This window comes from Hirundo rustica, chromosome 9 (assembly GCF_015227805.2).
Source record: "Hirundo rustica isolate bHirRus1 chromosome 9, bHirRus1.pri.v3, whole genome shotgun sequence".
In the NCBI taxonomy this organism is placed as follows: Eukaryota; Metazoa; Chordata; class Aves; order Passeriformes; family Hirundinidae; genus Hirundo; species Hirundo rustica.
Window position 1 is genome coordinate 5,653,731 of NC_053458.1, and position 24,445 is coordinate 5,678,175.

The window sequence follows — 24,445 nt, forward strand, 5'->3', positions numbered from 1 at the left end:
TATAGTGCATTTGTACCTTGTAGGCATGCAGAGTTTTCAGCTTGAGAGAATTCTGCTCACTGACTGCCTGAAGTGTGGGGGAGCAAAAGGAAGTGGGTATTTAGCATCTCTGCGCTTGCTGCTTGCAGAACTTCATCAAGTGACATGTCTCAGACATCTGGCCTTGATACCAGCATCATCCTTGCATTTTGTGCTGCATGGAGATTTTTTTTTTTTCAGTTAAGTTGCTTCAGCAACTTCTCCTGTTATTAGGAAAAGACAGCACTGTAAGGAGAGATGTCATCTTTATTTTAAAGTCCTGTAACAATTGATTTATATTCATTCTGTTGACACCAATTCTGACAAGTTTTGTGTTCCATTTCATGTAAGGGAAATTCCATAGCAGACATCTTAGAAGAGTGGTGGGTAAAAGCCTGTAGGCTGATTTTAATTTTTAAACCACCTTCATCATTCAAAGCTACAGCCAGCTGAATTTCTGTTGGAATTGAGAAAACTTTATATAACCAGATCCACAGATGGAAATGATGCCAGCCAAAATTATACTCTTGTACAAAAAACAATTACACAACACTGATTAAATTACTGGATCAGTACCTTTTGAAGTTGCTGAAATACACATCAATTATTGAAGATTAGAGGCAGTGTTTTTATGTGAAGGATGGGAGTTGGGAGGGAAAGGACTTAAAAATAGTAAAATATGGTCATCATGAAGAAGCCATTTCTGCTAGTAAGCTACCAAACTTAAGTTTTCTTTTTAAATTCAATTACCCAATATTTACAGAAGTCTCTGAATATCAATGAGTTGCCATGGAAATATGGAGACCAAGCAGATAAACAAAAATAACACCTGAAATTAAATTGAATTTGAATGGACATGCAGTTTGCTTCCATCACTTGCATTGTATCAGGCATCTGTACACTGTGCAATATGTTTCATTCAACACATGGTTTGAAACCCAAAGGTAACCAAGAAAGAATTAAGCTGTTACAATTAGCATCTTTATGTAAAATTTCACACTCCACAAAACAATGCAATTGACACGGGGCTTACACAGAACATCGGGTGATATTTTGCACTCACTGTGATGGCTTGGAAATATAATTCACTGCTCAATACTGACAGAATATTTACAGAAAATGAGAGCAATCACTAGTCTCTTATAAATAAGGTGACCAAATATCCCAGCCTTCTATGAATACATGCAACCTCCTCCACGATGAGGTCATGGCAGTTATTTTGCTCTAATGAGCCTTCTCCTATCCCCATCTGTATCCTAAAAACAAAAGAAAGATCCCACACACAACCAAAAGTAGTCGCACAACAACAAAATCCCATTCTTGTTATAAAATTTAAATCCTCAAACATCCTTTTAGTACTGTCTCATTTTAATTCCGTTTCTACCACTTTACTTCAGTGGGTTTCCCCTTTCCCTGAATGTGATGCTGGAGCAGGGAGGACTCTGGAGAAATGAAGTGTAAAAAGGCAGTAAGGAAAACAAAAGAGCATGGCTTGCAGGCAAAAGGAAAAGGAAGCTGAAGACCCCATTTGTCAGAAGGGTTATGAGACAGTGGGCATTTTGGTCGCCTTAGTTACAAGTCTCTCTGTCACCTGCATGCATGGGCTTTTGTTTCAGTCTGTCAAAGTTGATCTCACAACCACACACAGTTTTATTCAAACACCAAACAGTGTTATGAACAGCAATCACGAGGATGGAATAGCCTTTTCTCCCAGAGGTCACAAAACAAGATGCTCCTTGAAGTCTTCCTTCCAGCTGTGCATATTGATCTGTACAAGTCCCATCTCCTGGCAGCCAGCACTAACCCCAAAGGCATGACCAGCTCAAGCTGTGACCCTTTACAAGTTGTGTACGAGGTTGCCATTAAAGGTGACGTTCAGCAAGGTTACCACACATGGTTTGGGTACCACAGATACCAGCAAATCACTTTAATGGTGACCAATAGATTATAAGTTACTCCAACTACACACATATCAGAGAGGATTATTACAGAGACAATACTTTACACTCCTCTACCTGCAGCTTTCAGTTTGGTTTGGTTTGTTGCTGTTTTCTACACGGTGGTGGTCTCCCATGGCGCATAATGTGTTTTTCTAAACTATCCAGGATGGCAACAGCAATCCTTTGGACATGGGGATCAGTGTGCACGTTCTCTTTGATGTTGTACAAGTGCTGCAAACCCCCTTCTTCAATTAACATGCTGCAGTATCTGGCGGCTGTAACAGGATTAAAAAAAGGGAATTAAAACCAGAATTATCTAGGGTAAAGGTAGCAGATACTGTAAACACTGATCCAAATCCACTTTTGTGTCCAGGCAGTATTTAAGACACTCCCTAAAGTGTCCACAGAAGTCATGAGTACTTAATAAATGATAACACAACAGAGTTATTTGGACAGGACTCCAGCTATAATCAGGTCCCTTACCAGTCTGTCTCAGCTGACTGGAAAGTGCCCTGTAACAAGCACAGTATTCTCTCTTCCCTCCACCTCCTCTATGGGCATTTAAAATGCACATAAACAAACCAGAAAACACGGGAACCAAAAGCAGTCCACTGTCTCTGAGTATCCAGGTAATAACAGCCCCTTTCCCAAAAACCTCAGCACAGAACAGTTACCAAAAAATGCTATCAGATATACCACATCATTTGTCCAGGCTTGGAGAGTGAATACAAGCTAGTTCCTGCCAACAGTTTGCCAAATATATTGATGGTGGCCTCTCATTAGTTATAACTTGCTACAAGTGCCTTTCCAGGGCTTTTTCCACTTAAATTCTGGAATTCAGTAAGTTGAAATCACACCTCCATCAGCTGCAGCACTATTAAGAGCAAGGAACAGCTATAAAAGGAGCTGTAGGGTGAATGTAATGTGCCAGCTCCAGAAGCTGTAGGGGAAAGGTCAGGATGACTGTAATGCAATCCACAGGGCATTACCTCAGACAGGCCCAATTTCACCATTCATCTCAGTGATGCAACACCAGGCTTGTTTTAATGCTGATGCTGAGCATTTCACTGGGGATCACACTGACTGTGGTGCTAATGTTTGAGTTAGGTTACCTCACTGCCCTGACTATGACATGGACAAACAGCAGATAAAGAAAAAAATATACCAAAAAATTTAAACCAATTACTTCCAGACTACTTTACAGTGTCATCTGTAAGAGGGGGTCAAAATAAAAAGCATCTCCTCTCCACAACTGCTGAGATCTTACTTGGTATCAAGCACCAAAAGCTAAAGATTTTCCTCCCAAATACATCTTCATACTTCAGAACTAAACACATTTTCCCCCAGAGTAGGTTATAACATTTGCTACCAAATACTTGGTTTCTCTGCAACTTTGTCCAGAAGCTTCTGGCATCAACTACCATCAGAACTAAAGGAATTCTGTCTTGGTCTCAAATCAGGAGTAGGCCAACAAAAACCTCAGTAACATGTTAAAAGCTCAGAGGTGAGGGCAGATAAAATGCCAAAAATAAATAGAACAAATAGGACCTAAGACAAAGTTAACAGGACTGAGGGACAAAGATAAATTACAGGGCCTTATTTAAAATCTGTTTTATCCTGATCTGACCAGTAAAACAATTCTGTCAGAACAGTCTGACTTCAACATGAAAAACCTCCCAGATTTCTGGACAGTACCCTGGGAACAGTGGCTCATGATATTTATGAGCTCTGTGGAGAGCAGCAAAGCAATATTCTGTGTGCAGTTATGCATTATGTCACAGTATTGGCTGGTCCCCAACAGATGCCTTATCACTGCAGCAACAGTGATTTATGGGACAGGGATAAACAAGCCTAGCTTTGCTGCCATCAAGGAGATTAAAAACTGACAGAAAACACTTTAAATACTACAGAAGAAATCTGCTCTATATAGATATATTCATGCCAGAAATTTCTGTCAAAAAAAAAAAAAGGCATTAAAAGCCAGCAAGGCTTGTCCCCTCCTACATTTAGGTATGGTTGGGGGATTTATTTCCTTTTCCCAACACTTGTGCATTACATCAAATGCCCTCAAATTATTCTACTTCTCATCTTGCAGATGGGAAAGAGAGATTAAGAAAGTGACTTTTTACGTCACAGCAGGTTACTGCAAAAAGGTAATTAGAGATGAGAATTAGCTATATGTGGGAGATTAGGGACAGGCGGTCGGAAGATATCGCGCTGTACGGGCAGACAGAACCCCTCCCTCAACTCTTAGTTGGTCAGTGTCCTTGATAAGATAAGCAATACCTAACCTGTAACGTAAGCAGACGGATGTGATGTAGCAAACAGAGGTTTTATAACCCCATGTAACCAGTTAATAAACGCCATTAGCCGTCCACCACACTGGTGTCTGTGAGCTGATGGACCGAGCAGCCTGGGTATGGCTGCCGTGTCGTTCCTGAACCAGGTCGCTACACCTCAGCGGAGGTAACAAGTGGTGCTGAAACCCGGGAGTCGCCCTGGAGTTCGGGAGTCGCCCTGGACATCGGGAGTCGCCTGGACGGGTGAACGACGGCCGAGCGGCTGGTCCAGCTCGGCGGGAGGGACGCCTCCGGACCCACGCAGAGGATGGAAGCTCTCGTGAAGGTCGTTTCTCAGATTCATAAGCAGTGGGGAATTGATTGTAAAGCAAAAGATTTTACCCTCGCAGTGACGAGGCTTTTGCAACTTAGTATTATTGATCGTCCGGTGGATATCCTCCACCCAGATGTTTGGGATCAATGTACTAAAGCTCTTGCCGAAGACACAATGTCTTCCAGCTCAGGGAAAAATCTTAAAGCATGGGGGAGGGTCGTAAAATCATTACAGAAGGCGTTGCATGAACAGGACACCTGGAGAGCTGCGCAAAATTGTTTAAAGGTTTCCCCCCAATTAGGTATCGCAGCAGCAACGCAAACTTTCTCAGAGGGAACTGTTGTTGAGAATTTTCAGAATGTAAAAGAATGTACTCAGAATGTTAGTAATAATGCTCAAAGTGTTGATGAAGTCGGTTTGGCTGAATGTATGGGCTCGGGATCAGAAGGTCAAGAGCTTGCTTCGAGGCCCCCGAGCTCAAGGCCGCTCACTGAAGAGATAAAACAGATGCAGTCATTTTACAGCGGTCTAGCTGAAGAAGCTAGGAATGCTGAAAAAGTGGGGGAGGGACCTCCACCTTATGCGCCTCAAGATAGCGCTGAAAACAAAGAGAGCTCGTTTGCGAATGCGGGGGCGCGCGAGCAGAAAAAGGGAGGAGAGCGCAAAGAGAGAGCTGAAGCCAATCTTTGCCAAAAAGCGCGTTTTTCTAAGGCAAGAAGCTCCCACAGCAGGAGGCGGGGGGAGCGCAGGTGCAGGAGGCCCAGGGGGAAGGAGTGGCTCAGCCCTGAGGGAAAGGGGCACGGGCCCAGGGGGAAGGCACGGCCCAGTCCTGAGGGAAAGGGGCACGGGCCCAGGGGGAAGGCACGGCCCAGTCCTGAGGGAAAGGGGCACGGGCCCAGGGGGAAGGCACGGCCCAGTCCTGAGGGAAAAGGGCCGGGTCGGAGCCCGACCAAAAAGCTCCAGAGCCTGGAAGCAGCCAGTCAGTCGATTTCCGGCTCTGACTCGGACTTCAGCTGGGACTGGGACAGCCAGTCCTCTGCTGCCGGCTCTGACTCCGGCTCTGACAAAGAAGAAGTAACAGTATATAAAATCAGTAACAACGTTTCTACTTGGGCTGAGGGGAAGTCAGAACAAACTCCCCTCACAGACTGGAAGAAGATAAAAATGGCATGCTTTAAATGCAGCCAGGCATTTAAATTGGGCAAACGTGCAAATTATCAGACTCCCACCTTCACTGCCCCAATCATTCAAACCCTATCAGATTCTCACAGCATGCAGACACAGGAGAGAGGCCACATCTGGCACCTCCTCCTCATTCAGTCCTTTAGCTATTTACCAAAAACCTAAGTCAAATCCTTACAATTTGTTTCTTAGTGTGTTAAATGCTACCTTTTTGTCATTGAACCAATCCAATCCAAACTTTACAAAATCATGCTGGTTATGTTATAATGCAGAACCTCCTTTTTATGAGGGTGTTGCCCTTGATGCTCCTTTTGAATACTCTGCAGCAAACAATCCACACAACTGTAAGTGGGACACCCCCCGGAGGGAAATTACCCTGAGTCAAGTCACAGGCCGAGGCAAATGCTTTGGCAGTGTAACCGTAGCAAAGCAGATGGGAAATATCTGTACTGAGTTCATCCAACCTAGTCAAAAGACTGACAAGTGGGCAGTTTCGTTCCTATCAGGAATGTGGGTCTGTCAACAAATTGGAATAACCCCCTGTGTGTACCTTAACAAATTCAATAACCTTGCTGACTTTTGTGTCCAAGTTCTGATTGTTCCTAGAGTCCTGTATCACCAAGAAGAAATGTATCACTTTTTAGAAGAAACCATCCTGCTCCGCAAAAGAGAAGTAATGACAGGTATAACCATTGCAATGCTCCTTGGCCTAGGAGCCACTGGCACAGCCACAGGTGTTTCAGCTCTCGTCACCCAACATCAAAGACTTTCTCAGCTGCAAATGACAATTGACGAAGACTTACTGAGAATTGAAAAATCCATCTCCTCTCTGGAAAGATCTATCTCCTCGCTTTCAGAAGTCGTGCTGCAAAACAGGCGAGGACTGGACCTCTTGCTCATGCAGCAAGGAGGCCTGTGTGCTGCCTTGAGAGAAGAATGCTGTTTGTATGCAGACCACACCGGAGTCGTGCGAGACTCCATGGCCGAACTGAGAGGAAGACTGGCCCAGAGAAAGAGAGAGAGAGAGGCCCAACAAGGATGGTTCGAGTCATGGTTCAATCAGTCCCCATGGCTAGCCACCCTTGTTCCCACATTAATAAGCCCTCTCACCATGATACTCCTGACACTGATTTTTGGGCCTTGCATTTTGAACAAGTTAGTGTCGTTTGTTAGAAGACGTTTAGGCAAAGTCGACATTCTATTTGTCGAACGCATGCAATTATCGTGAAGTGTGTTTGTTACTAACATTTTATATTATTTTTGTATCCTATTATACTAACTTTAACAGCTTTTGTATTTTTATGACATTTATACTTTTATGACATTTATACTTTTATAACATTTATACTTTTATAACATTTATACTTTTATAACATTTATACTTTTATACTTTTTATTTAGTCATGAGAGGGGGGGGAAATGTGAGAGATTAGGGACAGGCGGTCGGAAGATATCGCGCTGTACGGGCAGACAGAACCCCTCCCTCAACTCTTAGTTGGTCAGTGTCCTTGATAAGATAAGCAATACCTAACCTGTAACGTAAGCAGACGGATGTGATGTAGCAAACAGAGGTTTTATAACCCCATGTAACCAGTTAATAAACGCCATTAGCCGTCCACCACATTGGTGTCTGTGAGCTGATGGACCGAGCAGCCTGGGTATGGCTGCCGTGTCGTTCCTGAACCAGGTCGCTACACCTCAGCGGAGGTAACAGCTATAGCTTCTGTTCCCATAGTAAGACACTGCTACCTGCAAGGGTCATTGCTCTGAATTTAAAAGGAATTTGTTACCTAGCATTAATATTTGCATATTTTATTTGACTAAAAACACACGTGGCAAGCAAAAAATGTCGTTAAATCTTAGCAAATCCACATTTTGGAATTAATACTATTCACCTAATTATAAAATTTCAGTTAATAGAAGAGATGTAAGGAACTTTTACTACTCTCTTCTTCTGCCCCATTTAGTCAAGCCCAAAATATAGTTTCTCCAGAGGATTAGGAGTGAAGAGCCCAGAAATTTTTTTTTCCACTCCATGCTAGTGAATAACATCAAAAAATAAGAATTTTAAGGGTAATATTCTCTCAGTACATACGATTTTTGCTGCAGACGTGCTGCATGGCCCACACTGCCCATAACTGGACACCAGGTGTCATGAAACAGCCAAGTAGTGGAAAAAATGGATTGAAAGACCTATTAAAAAAATGGAGAGAAACAGTTACTTGCTTTATTACTAGATATTATTACTTCAGAGGTCATATGTCTGCCCATTAGTCATATGGTAACTACAGGAGACATTGATAAACATTAAGAGGCTGGTTTGCTGTATCTAAAACTCATTTAAGACAACTACCCAAATATCAGCCATAGTAGATACGTGGTATGTTTTTTTTTCCATCCCTCAAACTCCTGATCACAAGATAAAACAACAGTTACCTGTAAGCCACCATCTCACAGTCTGGGGTTGGCCAATTCAAAATGGCAGCGTGCTGTAAAACACAGAACCAAGAACATTGATTGTTAAATACAAACACTGGAAAAAAAATTAGAAAAGACTGTGATAAAATTCACCATCATTTCTGTACCAGCTGTTCAAGGAGAGACGTCCTCTGGCTGCGACTTAACGTCCAGGCCTGCTCCCCTCGAGAGATCAGATGAGCGATGATCCCTGCTGCAAAGTAGCTGACTTCCACCTCCACACTGTGCAACAATTTACTGATGTGGTCTATGAAGTCCTTCCACATTAATTCAGAATGGAGCTCTTTAACTTCAGCTATGTTATTCTGGAACGGGGAGATAAATAATTAAAAAGGGGGAAACGTCGACAGAAAGATGATGGTGTGATAAATTTGAACTATCCTGTGTGAGTAGACACGGGTAAACACTCAGATGAGATCTCTGTACACCCAGGTGATCACCACATGCCAAAAATTCTACTTTTGCTTCAGGGAATTTTTCCAGTCTAATGCAGAAATTTGCTTCAAAACAAAGAGGTTTTCTAGTAAGTGATTTTACGTCACTAATGTGTAGATTACACTAAATCAAAGGCTGATTTTAACATTCTCAAGCACAACTCGAGACAAAAAATTCCAGCAGTGCAAAATTCTGCATTCCACTGACTTTCAACCAACGTTTTGCATTTGGACTAATGTGAAGCCTCACTCTCCCTTCTTAAAATCTCTTTATTTACTATAACCATCAATTTCAATATAACTTTTGAAGAAACATAAACTAGTCCAAAACCATGTCAATTGTGAATAATACACACTACAAGCATTAAAGAAGAACGTAAAAAATATTAGGACATGAAAAAAAAAATCAGATTAACATAGGGTAAAAAAAAAAAACCTTTCAAAATATAATTCTAAAAGTATATATTTCAAACTTTTTTTCATCTCACCAGAAGTCCAAGAACTTTCTGTTGGATGGATGATTCAGATGGAAAAGACTGGGAATAAAGGAAACAAAAAATAAGTGAACATTTATCCTTTTTATTGAAACAGCTTTAATTACAAACCTGTGTTGATAATCCACCACCAATCCCCACGTCCTCACCTCTAAGACTCTCATGAAAAGTTCTAGCCCTTGGTTTTCAATAAAGTGCCGACACGTTGTTGGAGATTCATCTGTGAGGTTCCAAAGTGCACTCAGTGTGAATTTGAGGGTGGTATCTACAAGATTCTGATTTGTTTTCTGCTTAACTATTTGTAGAAGTTGCTGGGGGGGAAAAAAAATCAAAATATCAGTATATGTATTAACTCCTCTGCTTTTTTCTACACTAACTGGGCAATGCATAGATGTCATTTATATGCAGAGTAAAGATATACAAGTTTAGAGTCAAACTATACAAAATAAACCAGCTATTAAACTTTTTACCTCCCCTCTGAACAATTCCTTTGTTTCCACAGTAATGACATGTGTAGGGCTATTACAGATGGCACAAAGCCATCCACAGAACTCAGAACCTTTACTGCAGTATTTACTTCAAATATTCTCATTTTGAGCATCTTTCACTTTAAACAATGAATTTCAAATCAAGGTATGTCTTGCTATTTTACTTTGCATTCACTGTGTGAAGTTTGTCCACTTTGGCTTACCTTCTAACCAATTTTCCCATGAACACATTAATGCATTCTTAGAATTTCATCTCCTCATGTTTACTTTGTATTTTCAGGAATACTGTTAGTATGAGCAGCTGGAGAGGATGGGATGGCAGGAAGGCATCTGACTTACCCTAACAATGAAGAGCTCTGCACCAAGTTGAGCTGTTTGCTCTGTCGAAAGCTGGAAGCAAACAAAAGCAGATCAGCATTTTTTTCAGACTTTAGAAATGTTATCCTATCATCTCAAAGCTTAATTCCATACCTTTGCAGCAAGAATGGAAATGATGGCTACAGCCATCCTTTGCATGTTTTGATCTTCGTGATTACACAGCCACTGCATAACAAGTTTAGCTGCTTCAAACCTGGAAGTTAAAAATAAAATTAATTTTCGTAAGACTTGTAAGTCTTAATAAAAGAAAGATATACACAAACAACAGAAGAATGCTTCCATACAAAACAGACACAGTGAAACTGCAAGTGTTGCTTGAGCCTCTGTCAGCTTTAAGCTGTTGGCTGAGAGTCTCTTACTTCTAATTACATATCAAAGTGCACAAGAATTGCTCCCAAAGAAGGAAGAAAAATTTGGTACAATCTCCTGAAACATCAGACCATCACACTTCAAAGTATTTGGACAAAATACCTGAGTAGAAAAATGTCTGCAAAAAGCAACCCCAGAGACATGCTGACTTCTGTTACACAGAATTAAGGACAGACCCATCCAGGTGAAGTAAAAAAACCTCTGTATAGAAAAGGAGTTTTTCAGACCTATACTCAATGGGAAATATTTGGGTTAACAGGCCTAAAACAGTATAGGCCAGATAAATTCAGCAAACTGGAATGATTTAAACTGAGCAAACAAAAGCTTCTGAAGACAAATATTCTGCAATCCTACAACTCATTTCAGCTGACATCTAAACACTTGCCTGTTAAATGGGACATCCTGAAGGATTCTGTCACTGCATAGCGAAAGAAGGCAATTCTTTTGCAGCTGTAAGAAACGAAACACACAAATTTCAGAACGCTTTCTTGCTACGAACGTATTTCCACAAGGTCCTGGGATGTGAAGAAACCTTTTGTCAAGACCTATGGGACAGAGAATGGCACAGAAAGCAGAGGAATTTTTCCCTGTACCTGCTGATGGAATGGCACAGAAAGCAGAGCAGTTTTGCTCTGTACCTGCTGATGGAATGGCACAGAAAGCAGAGCAGTTTTGCTCTGTACCTGCTGACGGAATAGCACAGAAAGCAGAGCAGTTTTGCTCTGTACCTGCTGGTGGAATGGCACAGAAAGCAGAGCAGTTTTGCTCTGTACCTGCTGATGGAATGGCACAGAAAGCAGAGCAGTTTTGCTCTGTACCTGCTGACGGAATAGCACAGAAAGCAGAGCAGTTTTGCCCCGTACCTGCTGGTGGAATGGCACAGAAAGCAGAGGAATTTTGCCCCGTACCTGCTGGTGGAATGGCACAGAAAGCAGAGCAGTTTTGCCCCGTACCTGCTGATGGAATGGCACAGAAAGCAGAGCAGTTTTGCCCCGTACCTGCTGGTGGTTCGGGAAGTGCTCCATGGCCTTGAGCAGCAGGTGAGTGACGTCTGCCAGGAGGCGCACGGGCATGCCGGCCGCCAGGTCCTGCTTGGTGAGGTTGAAGACGCAGGCGCTCGCCGCCAGCTGCACGGGCAGGTTCAGGGGATGGTTCCTCATGCCGACCACCACCAGCTGCAGCACAAGAGTTCGGCCCCCGTTAGCCGCTCGCACGTTTGCACGCAGACCCCGAGAACGAGCTGCCTCCTGCTTGAGGCCGCGACAATGACTCACAGCGCCCAATTTGTGCCTCCCTCGTACTTGAGGGAGAAACCCATCGGGTGTGATTTCAGATCTCAAGGAATAACGTTTCCTTCTGCTCAGCGATTCAAAGCCGGCAACTCCTACCGCTCTGAGTCCTTTTGCACGGCTTGTAACAACCTCTCAAAGAAGAGGCTGCACAGATTGCAAGAAATTCCTAGAAAGAGCCAGGCTGAGATAAAATCACCGAGCCCTTTCAGAGCTGAATGAAGCAGGACAGAGTTTCTGCAGTGCAACGACAACGATGCAGTGCCTTGTTGTTCGGTGATGAACCATTTCAGACCACAGCTCAGGAGCTGCTAGGTCAGGACAGATTTTATGCAGCTTCTTCCTGAATGATGTTTTTGGCTATGTGTGTTGATTGTGATCTCACCTAATTAACATCTAATAATTTTTTTGTTGTTGATGCCAGCAAATTTAAGGCCACTTGTCCGACACCAAAGAGGATAAGAAAAATAAAAACCACGTGTCCTACCAGTGCCTCTTTTTAGGATCCCTACAAAACTTAAACTATCTCTGGTCTTCTAGACATGCAAAGCCAATGCCTAGAATGGATTTCTAAGGGAGTTTCTGGGAAGTTACAGCCCCATTCACCCATTACCATACTGGAGGGTGACAGTAGGGAAACTGTCACTGAATTTCCTTATTAGTGCTGTTTTGTGAGCATCAGCAGAAGGCACTGCTATGTCTGGTGAGTAAGAGTAGACACATCTTTGATTAGAACCCCAACAGATATGATCTAATGAATTCAGCATCTGAAGAATATTTCATATCATATTCAAGGTTATGTGAAAAAATTAACTTACATGATACTAAATTTAGATAATTTATATTAGTACCAAACTACTTTACCTAACATAAAACACTACAGGGCACCCTCTACGTAACTCTTATTTAAATAGTTCTTTATTCTTATTTAACATTACAATTTTAATCTTAAAAGCACAACCAAAAAGGTAACAGCTTATAAACTAATTTATACCAGGGTTTTGGAGATGAGCTCAGGAGGAACACAGAACCATCAAAACTATTATTTTACCTTTAAAATTTCAGGCTTAGTTTTTTCCATTACGTGTGTCAGGCTGAATAAATGAAAGAGTGCTTCTCTCACAAAGAAGGCCCGTTCACTGTAACGCTTCAGTGCTTCCGAAATCTGAGTTTCATTTGCTTCTCCTGACACCTGTGAACACAGAAATAATCTTTAGTTCAAGATCTCAACATTTTGCTTCCAAAGTTTCATTCTCAAAAAATGCAAAGCTGCAGTTTCAAAGGCAGTGATTTGGCCAAGTCTTTCAGTAAGCAAATGATTGCCAGCCTGCTCTAGTTTCCTTTTAATGATATTTTCTCTGTTTGTAACTGTAAGTTGTATAACTGGAGATGGTTTGTTCCTCAATACTACTATTTAATGAATCATTGCTGCAATCACTGCTTTTTAAAATTCTTAGGGCAGCATGCAGAACTTGTTCTGCTTAACATGGCCCATACAAAAACCACAAAATGTTCACATATGAAGTGTCACATTATGTGCATCCTGTATTGTGTACAGACACTTTTTTTTTAAAAAAAACTTCTGAGATCAGGAATATAAACCTTGGATTTTGTTTTATATTCTCTACTGATTAGAACAGGGCAACCCTGTTTACTGACATGTTGTACAGCCAATTATATCCTACATGAAAAATTTCCACTTGGTTTCATGTTCTCAACTATATCTGCCTAGTGTTCATAATCAAATTTCACAGGGCTGCTGTAAAGACAGTAATATTTTACCTCTGTTGTTTCCATGAGTTCTGTCTTGTTTATTTTTTAGCAGTATCTAGACTAAGCAGTTGAATATTTCAGTAGAGTTACTAATGAATTTAGGTCATCAAAAAAAAAAAAAAAAGGGAAATAAAACCAATCACAACCTAGAGTCTCTTCTTGACCACTATGCCTTAAAAAAAAAAAAAATGCAAACTGCATTTTGGTAACCACAGTGCCACAAGTCCATTGTGACTTTCATATTCCTAGAACCTTCTTCCTTCCAGCCTTTTCATGGCACAGACAGTTCTATGAAGCAAGTATTCTGAACAGCAAGGATTACATTGTATTATTTTATACTTAATATGGGGTATAACCTCTTGAGGCTGGGAATCATCACACCATAGGGGAACTTGCTTTCTCCTATGCATTTCAACATTCAGACACTTGGCTATCAGCTGTGACAACTAAGTACTCAAGAGACCTGGCCCTTAACACCTGTCAAATGTTTCAGTGGAAGAAAAATACAAAATTGTGTAGCTCTGTTACTCCACTTGCCTATAACAAGAGCACTCTGAATTTTGAAACTGAAGCGGAAAACTAAACTTGCACAGGAGACAGACTAAACTATGGACACTCTTCCTCGTTCCTTCTGCAGCTTCCATCATGCTCAAGACACAGCAGAAAACTCAGTGTCAAAGATGATACACCACTAAAATGTGTAAAACAACTTTTTGAAAATTACTTCTGGCCCGCTCATTCTCTAATAACTGCATTCAGATTCTACAAAACAGGGAATGATGTCTTGTTGCCTGACTCTAAAAGATAAATCAAATGCACTCCAGAAAACATCATCTCATCCTAAGGGGCTGAGTAATTGAGGATTTGCTCAATAAGAGGAAGTATTTCATCCTAAGTTACTACTTCTTAGGTGTTGTCCTCATCACCAGAAGACCTTTTAAGACAGGTAGAAATATTGTAAGAGGAAATAGCAGTGGTGATGAAGAGTAAGAGCAACTGAGTTATTCAGCTTTATTGTATCTGCCGTGTTAATCATGAACTGCTCAAAGCTTACACAAATTCTACCTCCACCCCTTACCCATTGCTGACTTATGCCAGATACTGTCTGGAATCCAGAGAATATTATCCCACTAAGTGACTTCAGACCAGACAAAGTTCAGCTCTCTTAGGTAAATCAGGATCTAAGGTTCACTGAAAAGGCACACATGACAGATGCCTCTTGCAAGTGTATGTATATATACAGTATTATGTAAATTTAGCAGTTTGTGCCAAAACTAAGTAGGAATTTCACCTAAAGCCAGTAATTATAATTAACAGTTTAAAAAAAAAAAAATGAACCCACAGCCTCCTACTGAAACACACACACACATCTGTTACAAACAATTAGCTCTATTTTCCCTGCACATTATATTTTTTCAGTGAAATTAATTCCCCCGCTTAACCTTCAGGTTTCCTTCTCCCGTTAGGAACTCTGAGTAGCCGGCGTCGGTAGCTAGCAGTCCTACAAACTGCATTGTGGGCCGCTGCAGAACGAACGCCTGCACAGCTTTATCTGTGACGTGTTTTCTTCCAGAAATGTCCAAAGACACGAGGTTAGGCAAGATATCCCTCTGTTCCAGCAAACGAAGAGCTATGTCCGACGTGAACTGCTTGTCGTCCGAAATATCGAGGTGATTCAGGTATTTCAGTTCTCTTATAACATCCAGAATCTGGGTTGTGGTCATTTTCAAGCATTTCAGGTGGTGCATGGTCAAAGACTTGAGCCGGTCCTTGCAGGTGAGGAGCGCTGTTATGTCAGTGACCGAGGTGTTGGATATATCCAGACTTTCCAACCTGGGAAGCGAAGCGACGTCTGCCAAGTCCTCGTTGTAGAACAGCACGTTGGTGATGCTCAAGGCGCGGAGCCCGGACAGCTGACTGAAACACCTCTCGTAGGGGTCTTCCAGAGAAAGAGTCAGTGAGTTCAGCACCAGGCACTGCAGATTCTGCTGGATCCACTTATTGCTGCCCAGTCCACTGATAATGTCTGTGATTGTTATGTCCGCGTTCACGCCCGTGGCGTCCAGCTCCACCAGCTTGTGGTGGCAGAAGGCTTTGCGGAAAGCCACGGCGGAGATTTTGGCCTTGCGGATGCAGGCCCGCTTCAAGCGCATCTGGTTGCCTCGGAAGATGCCCACGGTCCCATCGTTCAGAAGCCCTGTGGGAAAACAGCGTCAGTGCTCGGCTCCAGCGTTACACAACACCACTCTGACGGTAAGGACACAAAGGGTACACGGTGCTGGCAGAGAAAATTAATTACAAAGTCGTTTGCCGTGGATCATTACGCCACCGAGCCCAAAATCTTACATTTGAGATTCCACCTTGAAGATTACGATGTCAGGTTTGGAAAATTCCTGGTTTAAGAATAGCATGGATAAATAAGAAGCAGTAAATGCATATTTCCTGTTTGGTTCAGAAAATGGAATACATGATAAATAAAATATGGGTATGATTAAAAAACAATCAGACTGCTGCCCTCATTTGCTGTATTCCTCTCTGAACCGGTTAGAAGTGTGCTAAAAACAGAATTTCAAAAATTCTGAGTGTAATTCTCCTCTGGCCACAGTTCCATTAACCTCAGGATTGCACCACCTATCAATGACCTGTTCTCATCTTGCTTTAACTACATAATCTAGCATTTGACTAAATTCATAAGTAGGATCAATACTAAATTAAACTAATTAAGTTCTATATGAGGAAGGTAGGAGTGTTGCTCAGAAACAAGCTGAATGTGAGAAAGAAACTTAAGAAGCGATTCAAAGAATAGAAAGAGGAGGGCAAGGAAAGGGTGGGAAGGAGAAAAAGACAGCATTGAAAAAAAGAAAAAGCAACAAATTTGTTTAGTATCTTTTTACTCTGTAGAAAGAAAGCATAAGTAGCCTTTTCTTGCAAGACACTGGCAACATCCTAACTGAAACAATGCACTGAGTTCCCTGCATGGAATTATCAAAAATGCATTGGATTACAAACATGAAATCTTGGTGTCTTATCAACAGAAGGATTACAAAAAGCCATGTGAAGGGTACAGCTGTACAAGCATCCACACAAAAGGAGTAGGAAGAACATGTCCTAGTTTTGCTCCTACAGGGTTATAAATGTCAATACTCCTAGCTTTTCATCTCCTATCTTCACACACACTTAACAAAGAAAATGAAATAAAAACACAATATATTTGAATAATAACATAATTGCCACTACAGTTTGGATTTAAGTCATGGGCTAGTAACTGCCTCTATGACAAAGGCAAATTAATATAAAGATTTGCAGACTTTTCTAAGGAGCAAAAGGTTCAGGCATTTCTGACTATTACTTTCCTCTTCCGCAGGGAAAGCAAAAATATGGGATGAAACATCTGGCATGGAGCAGAAAAAGTAAAAGCAATAAATATAATTATGGCTTAGTTAAAGTATCACTAAATTACTTCTTAATTTTTGCTTATCTCTTCATTTAAGGACCAGGCTCCTTCCCTGTCCTACCTTAGGCACACCATGTTTACCTGCCACACACTTTTTTCCATCCTGCACTCTGTGTTTCTGACATTCTGGTGTCTGGAAATGTCTCCACCACTGCCAGCACTGGTAAGAAGTTTCTGGTAATTCACTTTCCTTGAATCTGATTTTTTGGGATTACTCTAAATAATTTCTTATCAGAAAGTAGTGTATAATAAAGATTATATTTGTTTGTTTGTTTGAGCTTGCCTTTTTTAGGACTATTCCTTCTGTTACTTTTGAGCAGAACAACTTGAGAAAACCACAACACCTGTACTTGCCCAGTAAGATCCAAAAAAAAAAATCTGCAGCTATAGGATATGGTGTTTGGTCTGTTTACAACAATTTTTCTGGTGTCATGTCTCTTTTTTTAACAAAAGACTCCAGGATCTCAAGGAATGGGTTTCTTATCACTTCTCTAGCATAATTTATATCTTTACTTTTTCACGATAAGAAGTTTTATTATACAAATTTTATCACGCTTAAAGCATGATAAAGCACGCAAACAACCAAGCAAACAAACAACCAGGAGGGCAGCCCTCTCCTCAGAGATATGCTGACAGAGAACCACAACACGAAATGTAAGAATACCTTAAGGTGTTTATACCACTCTAAAACTGAGTGTTTTGAAATAAATAATTCCATGACAATAAAAGTGTTTTAAGAGAGATGAGAAACTGTTTTAATGATTTACAAGGCTATTTTCTAGCTTAATCACAGGTGCACACAGTAAAAAAATCACTTAATGCTCCTCAAGATGTATTGTTGCTAGAAGTAGTAGAATCTTTCTTTCTTTTTCTGAAGTGATTGAAAAAAGATTGAAGAATGTTCCAATAAAGGAACATTAAAATCATAAATCAAGACTAAGAACTTTCTATTTAGATCTATGTGGCAATGCAAAGCTCAGCTGAAGCTGTGTAAAGCAAAAATAACAAAAATTCTCTATTAAGGGATTACAGAACACAGTTTTAACAGCTGCAGCAGCAGATTCTACTAGAAAATATCGCAGCACTGCAATGTCACATTCCAGTGAAATATTTTCACCGCTGACCCACAAATGATTGTTTTTACCATGAAATGCCATCGTCTGAAGCAGTCGATCAGCCACTTCTTGAGGGAACATTCCTGGCTCCTGCAAGCAAAACGTTCCATCTTGCCTTTCTGTGCAGAACTTCTCTAGGTTTGCAGTCAGGAAATTCAAACAGATGTCAAGTAAAGAATATGGAGAAGCTTCCTCCTGTCATGTGCAAAACACAATGAAACAAAGGAGATTTAGTCAAGTCATTCTTTCTGTGAACCTTCCATTGCTCTATAATTGGCTTTTTTGTTAATGTGGCAAATATTACAAGAGGAGATGTCTCCCTCAGAGGCACACCAAGTCAGGTCACACAATGAACAGCTCCTTCCCCAGTCACCTCCAGAACCACGTCCAGTCACGTCTGCTGTGCTTTGAGCCCTACTCGTGCTCCCAGAGGAAGAAAAGCAATTGCTGAACAATAATTTTGATTTATGAAGTCTACTGGGAATTGATCAATCAAGACAGGCTGAAAGAAGATAAATATAAAAAAAAAAAACAAACTATACTTCTGGATTTACAATATTTCTTTTAACCTTTCATTTAATTCAATGCACATTAGAAGTCTACTACCAACCTACATAAGAAATGCAGATACTGCAGATAAATTGCACATATAGGAGCAATTTTGGATACTGAAAAGGGCAGCTAGAGCTTCACATCAAAAAAGGAAACCCAAAGGAACTGGTTAAATTCCAAATCTTGTGCAGCCATAAACTAACATATATTACAGAAATCCTTTTCCTTTTTCCAGGCGCTCTGCACCTGGAAATCATCTACAGCAGAAATCTGGGTACAAAGGACAAGGCAGAACATAAACTTGATTTTTTTTCCCCTCAGAGTTTGAGACTGTACACTGATACATGAAAATCTCAAAGGGTTTTTTTATTCCATGTCTAATAATAACCTACTGTTTTCAGCCACACAGATTAATCAACATAAAGAATGACTCTCAGCACTGTGAATCATCCCCAGCACCACACAAAAGAAGGCCGAGTGACTGGTACATACTCCCCCAGACAATATTGAAAATAACAGCATCAACTGTTGCCAGATCTCATCTGTAGGAAAAATAGTGGCTTCCCTTTTATATGGAAAGTTCTGGATAATTTCACCTTTCTTTCTCAGCTCATTTAGCTTCTGTTGCTTTGCTTGCCTAATATGCTGATCACAAGAATACTGAAATATGTAAAAGGTTAGAGAGAAGCAATATAAATAAGGTGACAGAGATAAGTCTTCTAAAATAAGGTGCACATATTTGAGGACTGGGAGGTACCACATTAGGGCAACGATGAAATGGAGTCTATCTTTAATGAATCATGTATTGATAACAATTGGAGACTGCAGTTTAATAGCTCCTGAAGACTTAAGTACAGGCTTGGGAAATAAAATCTCCAGATTGTTCAAATGCAAGCTCTTTCTGCAGCTTTGGCCACGCGATTTTCATTCCTCTAACTCAGTTTTGCTAAGTGCTTAAGTTTCATTACTTTTTAAGGTTTATTATTACATTGTATTTATAAAAACAGGAGTTCTTTGTGATGCAACTTGCTTCCATATCAGAAAATGGCAATTTTCGCTGCCTCCAATCTTAAGCTGATAAGAAAACGAAGGACAGAATTTGGAATTGTGAATGGCTTTTGTTTCTTTGTAGTGTGCAATGATGCCTGATTATTTTAGAACAGTACATTTTTTATATGAGATGGGAAAATTTCCTTCTCATTTAACTTGAAATCAATAGATATACCCAGGACTTCTATGACAGCTGATGAATCAAACAAAAATCAGAATCTTTCCTCAAAGGTGCATGAAAATCATTCCCACTGACACAAAGGCAACCACATCTCCATCAGATCTTGTGTTTCTAATTTGATGCTCAAAGATGACAAAAGCAGAATACTGGCTCCCCTCATTCCTCCTGGAACTGTTCCTTCCCATCTGTCAGAGAAGCTGAAACACTTTTATGTATCAGTGAACAAACTCCAATGAGAATTTTTAGCCCTGTAGATAGGCCACTGGCATATGACTCAGAAAACTATTTTTTCAGCCGGTACCTCTGAGTGGCCAATCTGTCCTTGGGAAATGTGAGTTTCATTTTTACATAATCCCTCTGGAAGTTCACGCAGGGCATCTCCATACAATCAAGGAACAACAACCACAAGCAGGGATCAATTACACTTGCAAACGACACAATCACGTTTTTATTAACTCCACTCATTCCCTTTATAAGGGATATTTGTAATATTTCTTCACCTTGCTGCCAAAAGGCTGAGGAAACACCCCTAACAAAGGCTCCTGAGGTAACCTGGGCAGACAGGAAAAATGTTTTTATCTCTATCTAATAAAGCCCTCTGACAAGCATCCTAAACAATTTCCTAGACTGTCCTAGAACAGCTGGAACGCAGTGAGGAAGCTTTCCATGTGGGCTGGAGACATTCCTTTCCTCACTCCTCTATACTTCAGGACCAGTTAAAGTTGTGTTTAAGCTCTTACAAGGGCAAAATTTAAGTGGTTCCTTTCTCTAGCTCTGCTTTTGAATGCCAGGCTGAAGACAAACTTCTGTCTAATGAGACACTAAAAATGTATGTCAACCATAGCAGAGCATCTAAATTTTAAATTTTTATTTAACAGACATCACCTAGCAGATTTTGTGTAGAACTTCCATTATGCTATTTTACTTTTTCATAGTCATATTAATCATCTGATACTTCAATTAACCTCACAGTTTATTGTATCAATTTAATTGAGTAACCAGGAAACAAAAATAAAACTTAATTTCCCAAACCAGAGAATTATGCATTACGTGACGCAAGCTGAGATGCCTTCATTTACTAAAACATATTTTGAGAGTAATGTGACACATTTAAAACCTAGCTAGCTTATGGAATAGCATAAAAAGTAGAATAATTGCATTTAGATGGGCTTTTAAAGGCTTATTTAAATTAATTCTTGTAGAAAAAAAGACTTTTTAAGTGCTCAGTATAATCAAGGCAAACCAGAAGTGTGCAGAGTAAACTGCCTGGCTACTGGCCTCTATCAGTAATCCAATACAGTGGTGAACTGAAATGCAAAACCTGCTTCAACCTGATGTTACCAGTTCAGCTTTGAGCTCACACCAGGGCAGTTGGAAAGGTTCTCCCTAAGAACATTATTCTCCACATTTTCTTTTGGGAATTCCAGGAATCAGCTTTAAATACCACTGGAATATATTCAACACATTATTTTGAAGGGCAGTACAAAAGCACGAAGCTTAAGGGAACACATTAAAGCACGGGGAATAAGTTAGAGAATCTTAAACTGAGCATTATAAACCCAGATTAACTGGCTGAGTGTGAGCATCAAAACAAAATCCTGTTCCTTTGGGGAAGCCTCACTAGGGAAGTACCTGATTATATAATAATACCTTAAAAAAAAAAAAAGAAGAAACAGGTATAACTGCTATTTTCTGTCAGTCATTCCAATCTAGCTTTGAAAAAAAAAAAAACTAAAACAAAACCCACAAAAACATAAATGCCACTGCTGTGTGAGCCTCTCTCACTACAGGGGTTGTGATCCTACCAACTCCAGCCTGACAGATTCAGTTCCTACAGGCTCTGTCTCTCAAACTTATTAAAAAAATCAAATTTTCTTTTTTGCATTAGCAGTATTTTATTTTGGCTGGTTCTTTTTCTCCCTCAATAAACCAGTACATAACACTGGAAGACAAATACCAATTTTATCTCTAACAGAACCGTGTCTGTGACGTGCTCCTCAAATTTTATATCCAACTGCAGACTCAATATGACAAACCCCAAACATACAAAGTCTCTGTAAGCCAGGCCCACCTGCCCTTCCCTCTCTGAAGTCTCAAAGGACGAGCTGGGTACAGGGTTAGGGACTTTTCCGTTTGTGGCAGTCATTTCTCTCAAAACATTAACAGGAAAATAGGAGGTAATTTAGAGCCTCAGTCCTTGGTGTTGGACGTACCATGTTTGCCAGGTGTTTTTCACTTCTCCACAGCTCCAAAACCTTACTTACTTTCTTAAAATGAGCATTCTTAAAGCAATTAAGAAATAGCAATTCAAGCAACAGCCATCAAAATTCTTCTGAGCGCTAATAAAGGCAAGGCAGTGAAAAATAAGCAGTTTTGTGATTTATGCTACTAAGAAAGCTTTATGATTATCCTATTTAAATTAAGTTAAATGGAATTAAACAGAAGTAGGTGATTTATTAGCCAGACTCGAGGAAGGATTATGCTCAAAACTCCAGTTCAACGTTAACTATCCTGGCACAAGGAGTGGGAACATACTGATTAAAGCTGCTACCGATACAAAGTCAGCGCTGATCACAAGAGGCTTAAAATGAAATAGTGCCTCATTGGAATGGCATAGTAAGGCTACTTATTTCAAGACTAATATCAAGAACTTCAGATACAAGTTCATCAATTAGAAATGACAGAGAATGGAACCAGAGTGGTGTGCTGAACCATAAGAAAACAGAGCGAAGCAGACAAAGAAGATGCCAGGAGAAACATTAAAAAAAAAAAAAAAAAAGAAAAAAAAAAAAAGGAAGGATTAAGTCACTTTCAAGACACTCAGGAGGTCTCACAGGGCTATTTATGTTAAAGATACCTGCACCATTTCAGTTTAAAGGTAACAAGTACTCGAATGCTCTGGGGAGGAAAAGCACATTGGCAATAGGCATAAAAGCAGCTTTTCTTAGCCTAGAAGATCAAAAGGTGAGAGATACAAATGCTACCTAAAAATAAATACAGCAAAATGAATAAAAATTAGAGACAGAAAAGAAGCCATTAAGGAGAAGCACACTGCGAGCACAGCAACAAAGGTATGCAGAAATGCCGTGAACTGGAACTTTTGCCATAAATTTAGACATCAGTACACAGTTAAACAATGAAATTCTACTCTAGTTCACTGATTAGAAGAGCAGGCACAAAATGTACCTACTTCAATAGCAATGACACATAACTTCATTAGGAGATTGACTTAAATTAGGCTTTTAATGACAAGGGATGAGACTAGATTGCCCAGGAAGCTCCTGCTAGTCCTTGAAAAGCAAATATGCACACTCATGTCTGGAGCAGAGGAGCAATCCAAACAGCTCCCATATGTTCTGCTCCGGCCTGTCTGGAGCAGGGAAAGGCTGTTCCTTTGGCAGCTCCGCGCTGGAAGAGCTCAGCGAGGCCCACGCACCGCGCCTTGGCACGGCTTCCTCCAGACAGGCCCCGGACAAAGCAATTCCCCGTGGGAAGGTGCTGTTGGGGGGCTGGGGGAGGCAGGAGCCCGCGGAGGCACAGGCGGCTGTGCTGTGCCGGGCCGTGCCCTCACGCCGGCCGGCCGAGGGGCCCTGCCCCGCTCGGCCCCCGCGGAGCTGCGAGGGGCCGGTCGGGGCGGCGGGCCTGGGCCGACCGTCATTGCCCTCCCGGGGACACCGAGCCGGGATCGAGCCTCCCTCCCCGCCGTCCGCCGGGTCCCGAGCGCCCTTTTACATAACGGGCGGCAGCGCCGCGGTTACACAACGAACGGCGGGGCTGCCCCGGGCCGGCCGCGGTACCGGCGGGAGCGAGGGGAGGGGGCCCCGCCTGAGCCCCTCAGCCGGGCTCGCGCCGCCGCCATGGCGGCCCCTTCCCCGGGGTCACCTCCGCTACCTGCGCCGGGTCCGGCACCCCAGGGCTGCAGGCGAACAGCTCCCCTCCGCTCCCCTTCCTGCCTCCCTCCTTCCCTGCCCGCGCCCGCCGCCCCCTCGCCGCCCCCTTACCATCGCGGCGCTGGGTGCCGCCGGCGAGCGCCCAGCCAGCCGGTCCCGTCACTGGGCTCCTTCTCTTTGCGCTTTTTTTCTTTCCCTCCCTCCCTTCCCCCGTGTTTACCCCCCCACCCCGACCTGGAAGTGAATATTGCCTCAGCCGGCCGGGAATCCGCCTCCCTTAAAGGGGCTGCGCCAGCACAGGTTCGTGCCGTGCTGAGGGAGCGGAGCCTCAACACTCGCGTTTAAGGCTCGAAGTGTGGGGCGAAGGGGCCATTGCGCGGCAAAGCGCATCGGCCTCTCTCGTTCCGGGTGTGTGGGACCTTTTCTTGGCCTGGTTCCTCCGGCGGTGCAGCCCGGACCCGGGAACTCCGAGGCGCCGGTGAGCGCCCGGCTGGAGCAGGTGAGCAGCAGCTCTGTGCCCTGGGCACCTCCCACAGCCACGAACTGGCGGCAGCTTCACGCTTCGTGCTCTCAAGCCTCTGCAATTTAAGTGTTTCCTGCACAGACTGGTTTATTCTGGTAATATGAGTAATAACCTGCAGCAGTACAATAGGTTTTGCCGCCTGCTTTGGAGGGGAGCTTTGCTGTAAGCATAAACCGTTCCGTACGAAGTAATTTCAGGTTTCAGATAACAGTAGTAGTGAAGAA

General features: G+C 41.9%; 1 protein-coding gene across 2 annotated transcripts; it reads right to left on the bottom strand.

The window, feature by feature from the left end:
- Positions 1-265: 265 nt before the first annotated feature.
- On the bottom strand, positions 266-24,318 carry LOC120756412 (protein zyg-11 homolog B). Of its 2 annotated transcripts, none has more exons than XM_040072754.1 (14): positions 23,810-24,318; positions 18,055-18,220; positions 14,899-15,653; positions 12,735-12,875; positions 11,393-11,569; positions 10,780-10,844; positions 10,119-10,218; positions 9,987-10,037; positions 9,309-9,470; positions 9,154-9,201; positions 8,339-8,536; positions 8,190-8,242; positions 7,849-7,946; positions 266-2,233 (listed from the first exon to the last, which is right to left on the bottom strand). In XM_040072754.1, the coding sequence occupies exons 1-14, from the start codon at positions 23,810-23,812 to the stop codon at positions 2,043-2,045; spliced, it is 2,208 nt and encodes a 735-aa protein (XP_039928688.1). In that variant the 5' UTR covers positions 23,813-24,318; the 3' UTR covers positions 266-2,042. The 2 variants fall into 2 exon arrangements, with proteins under 2 accessions (XP_039928688.1, XP_039928689.1); XM_040072755.2 differs by having other exon boundaries at positions 23,933-24,222.
- Between the last annotated feature and the right edge of the window lie 127 nt (positions 24,319-24,445).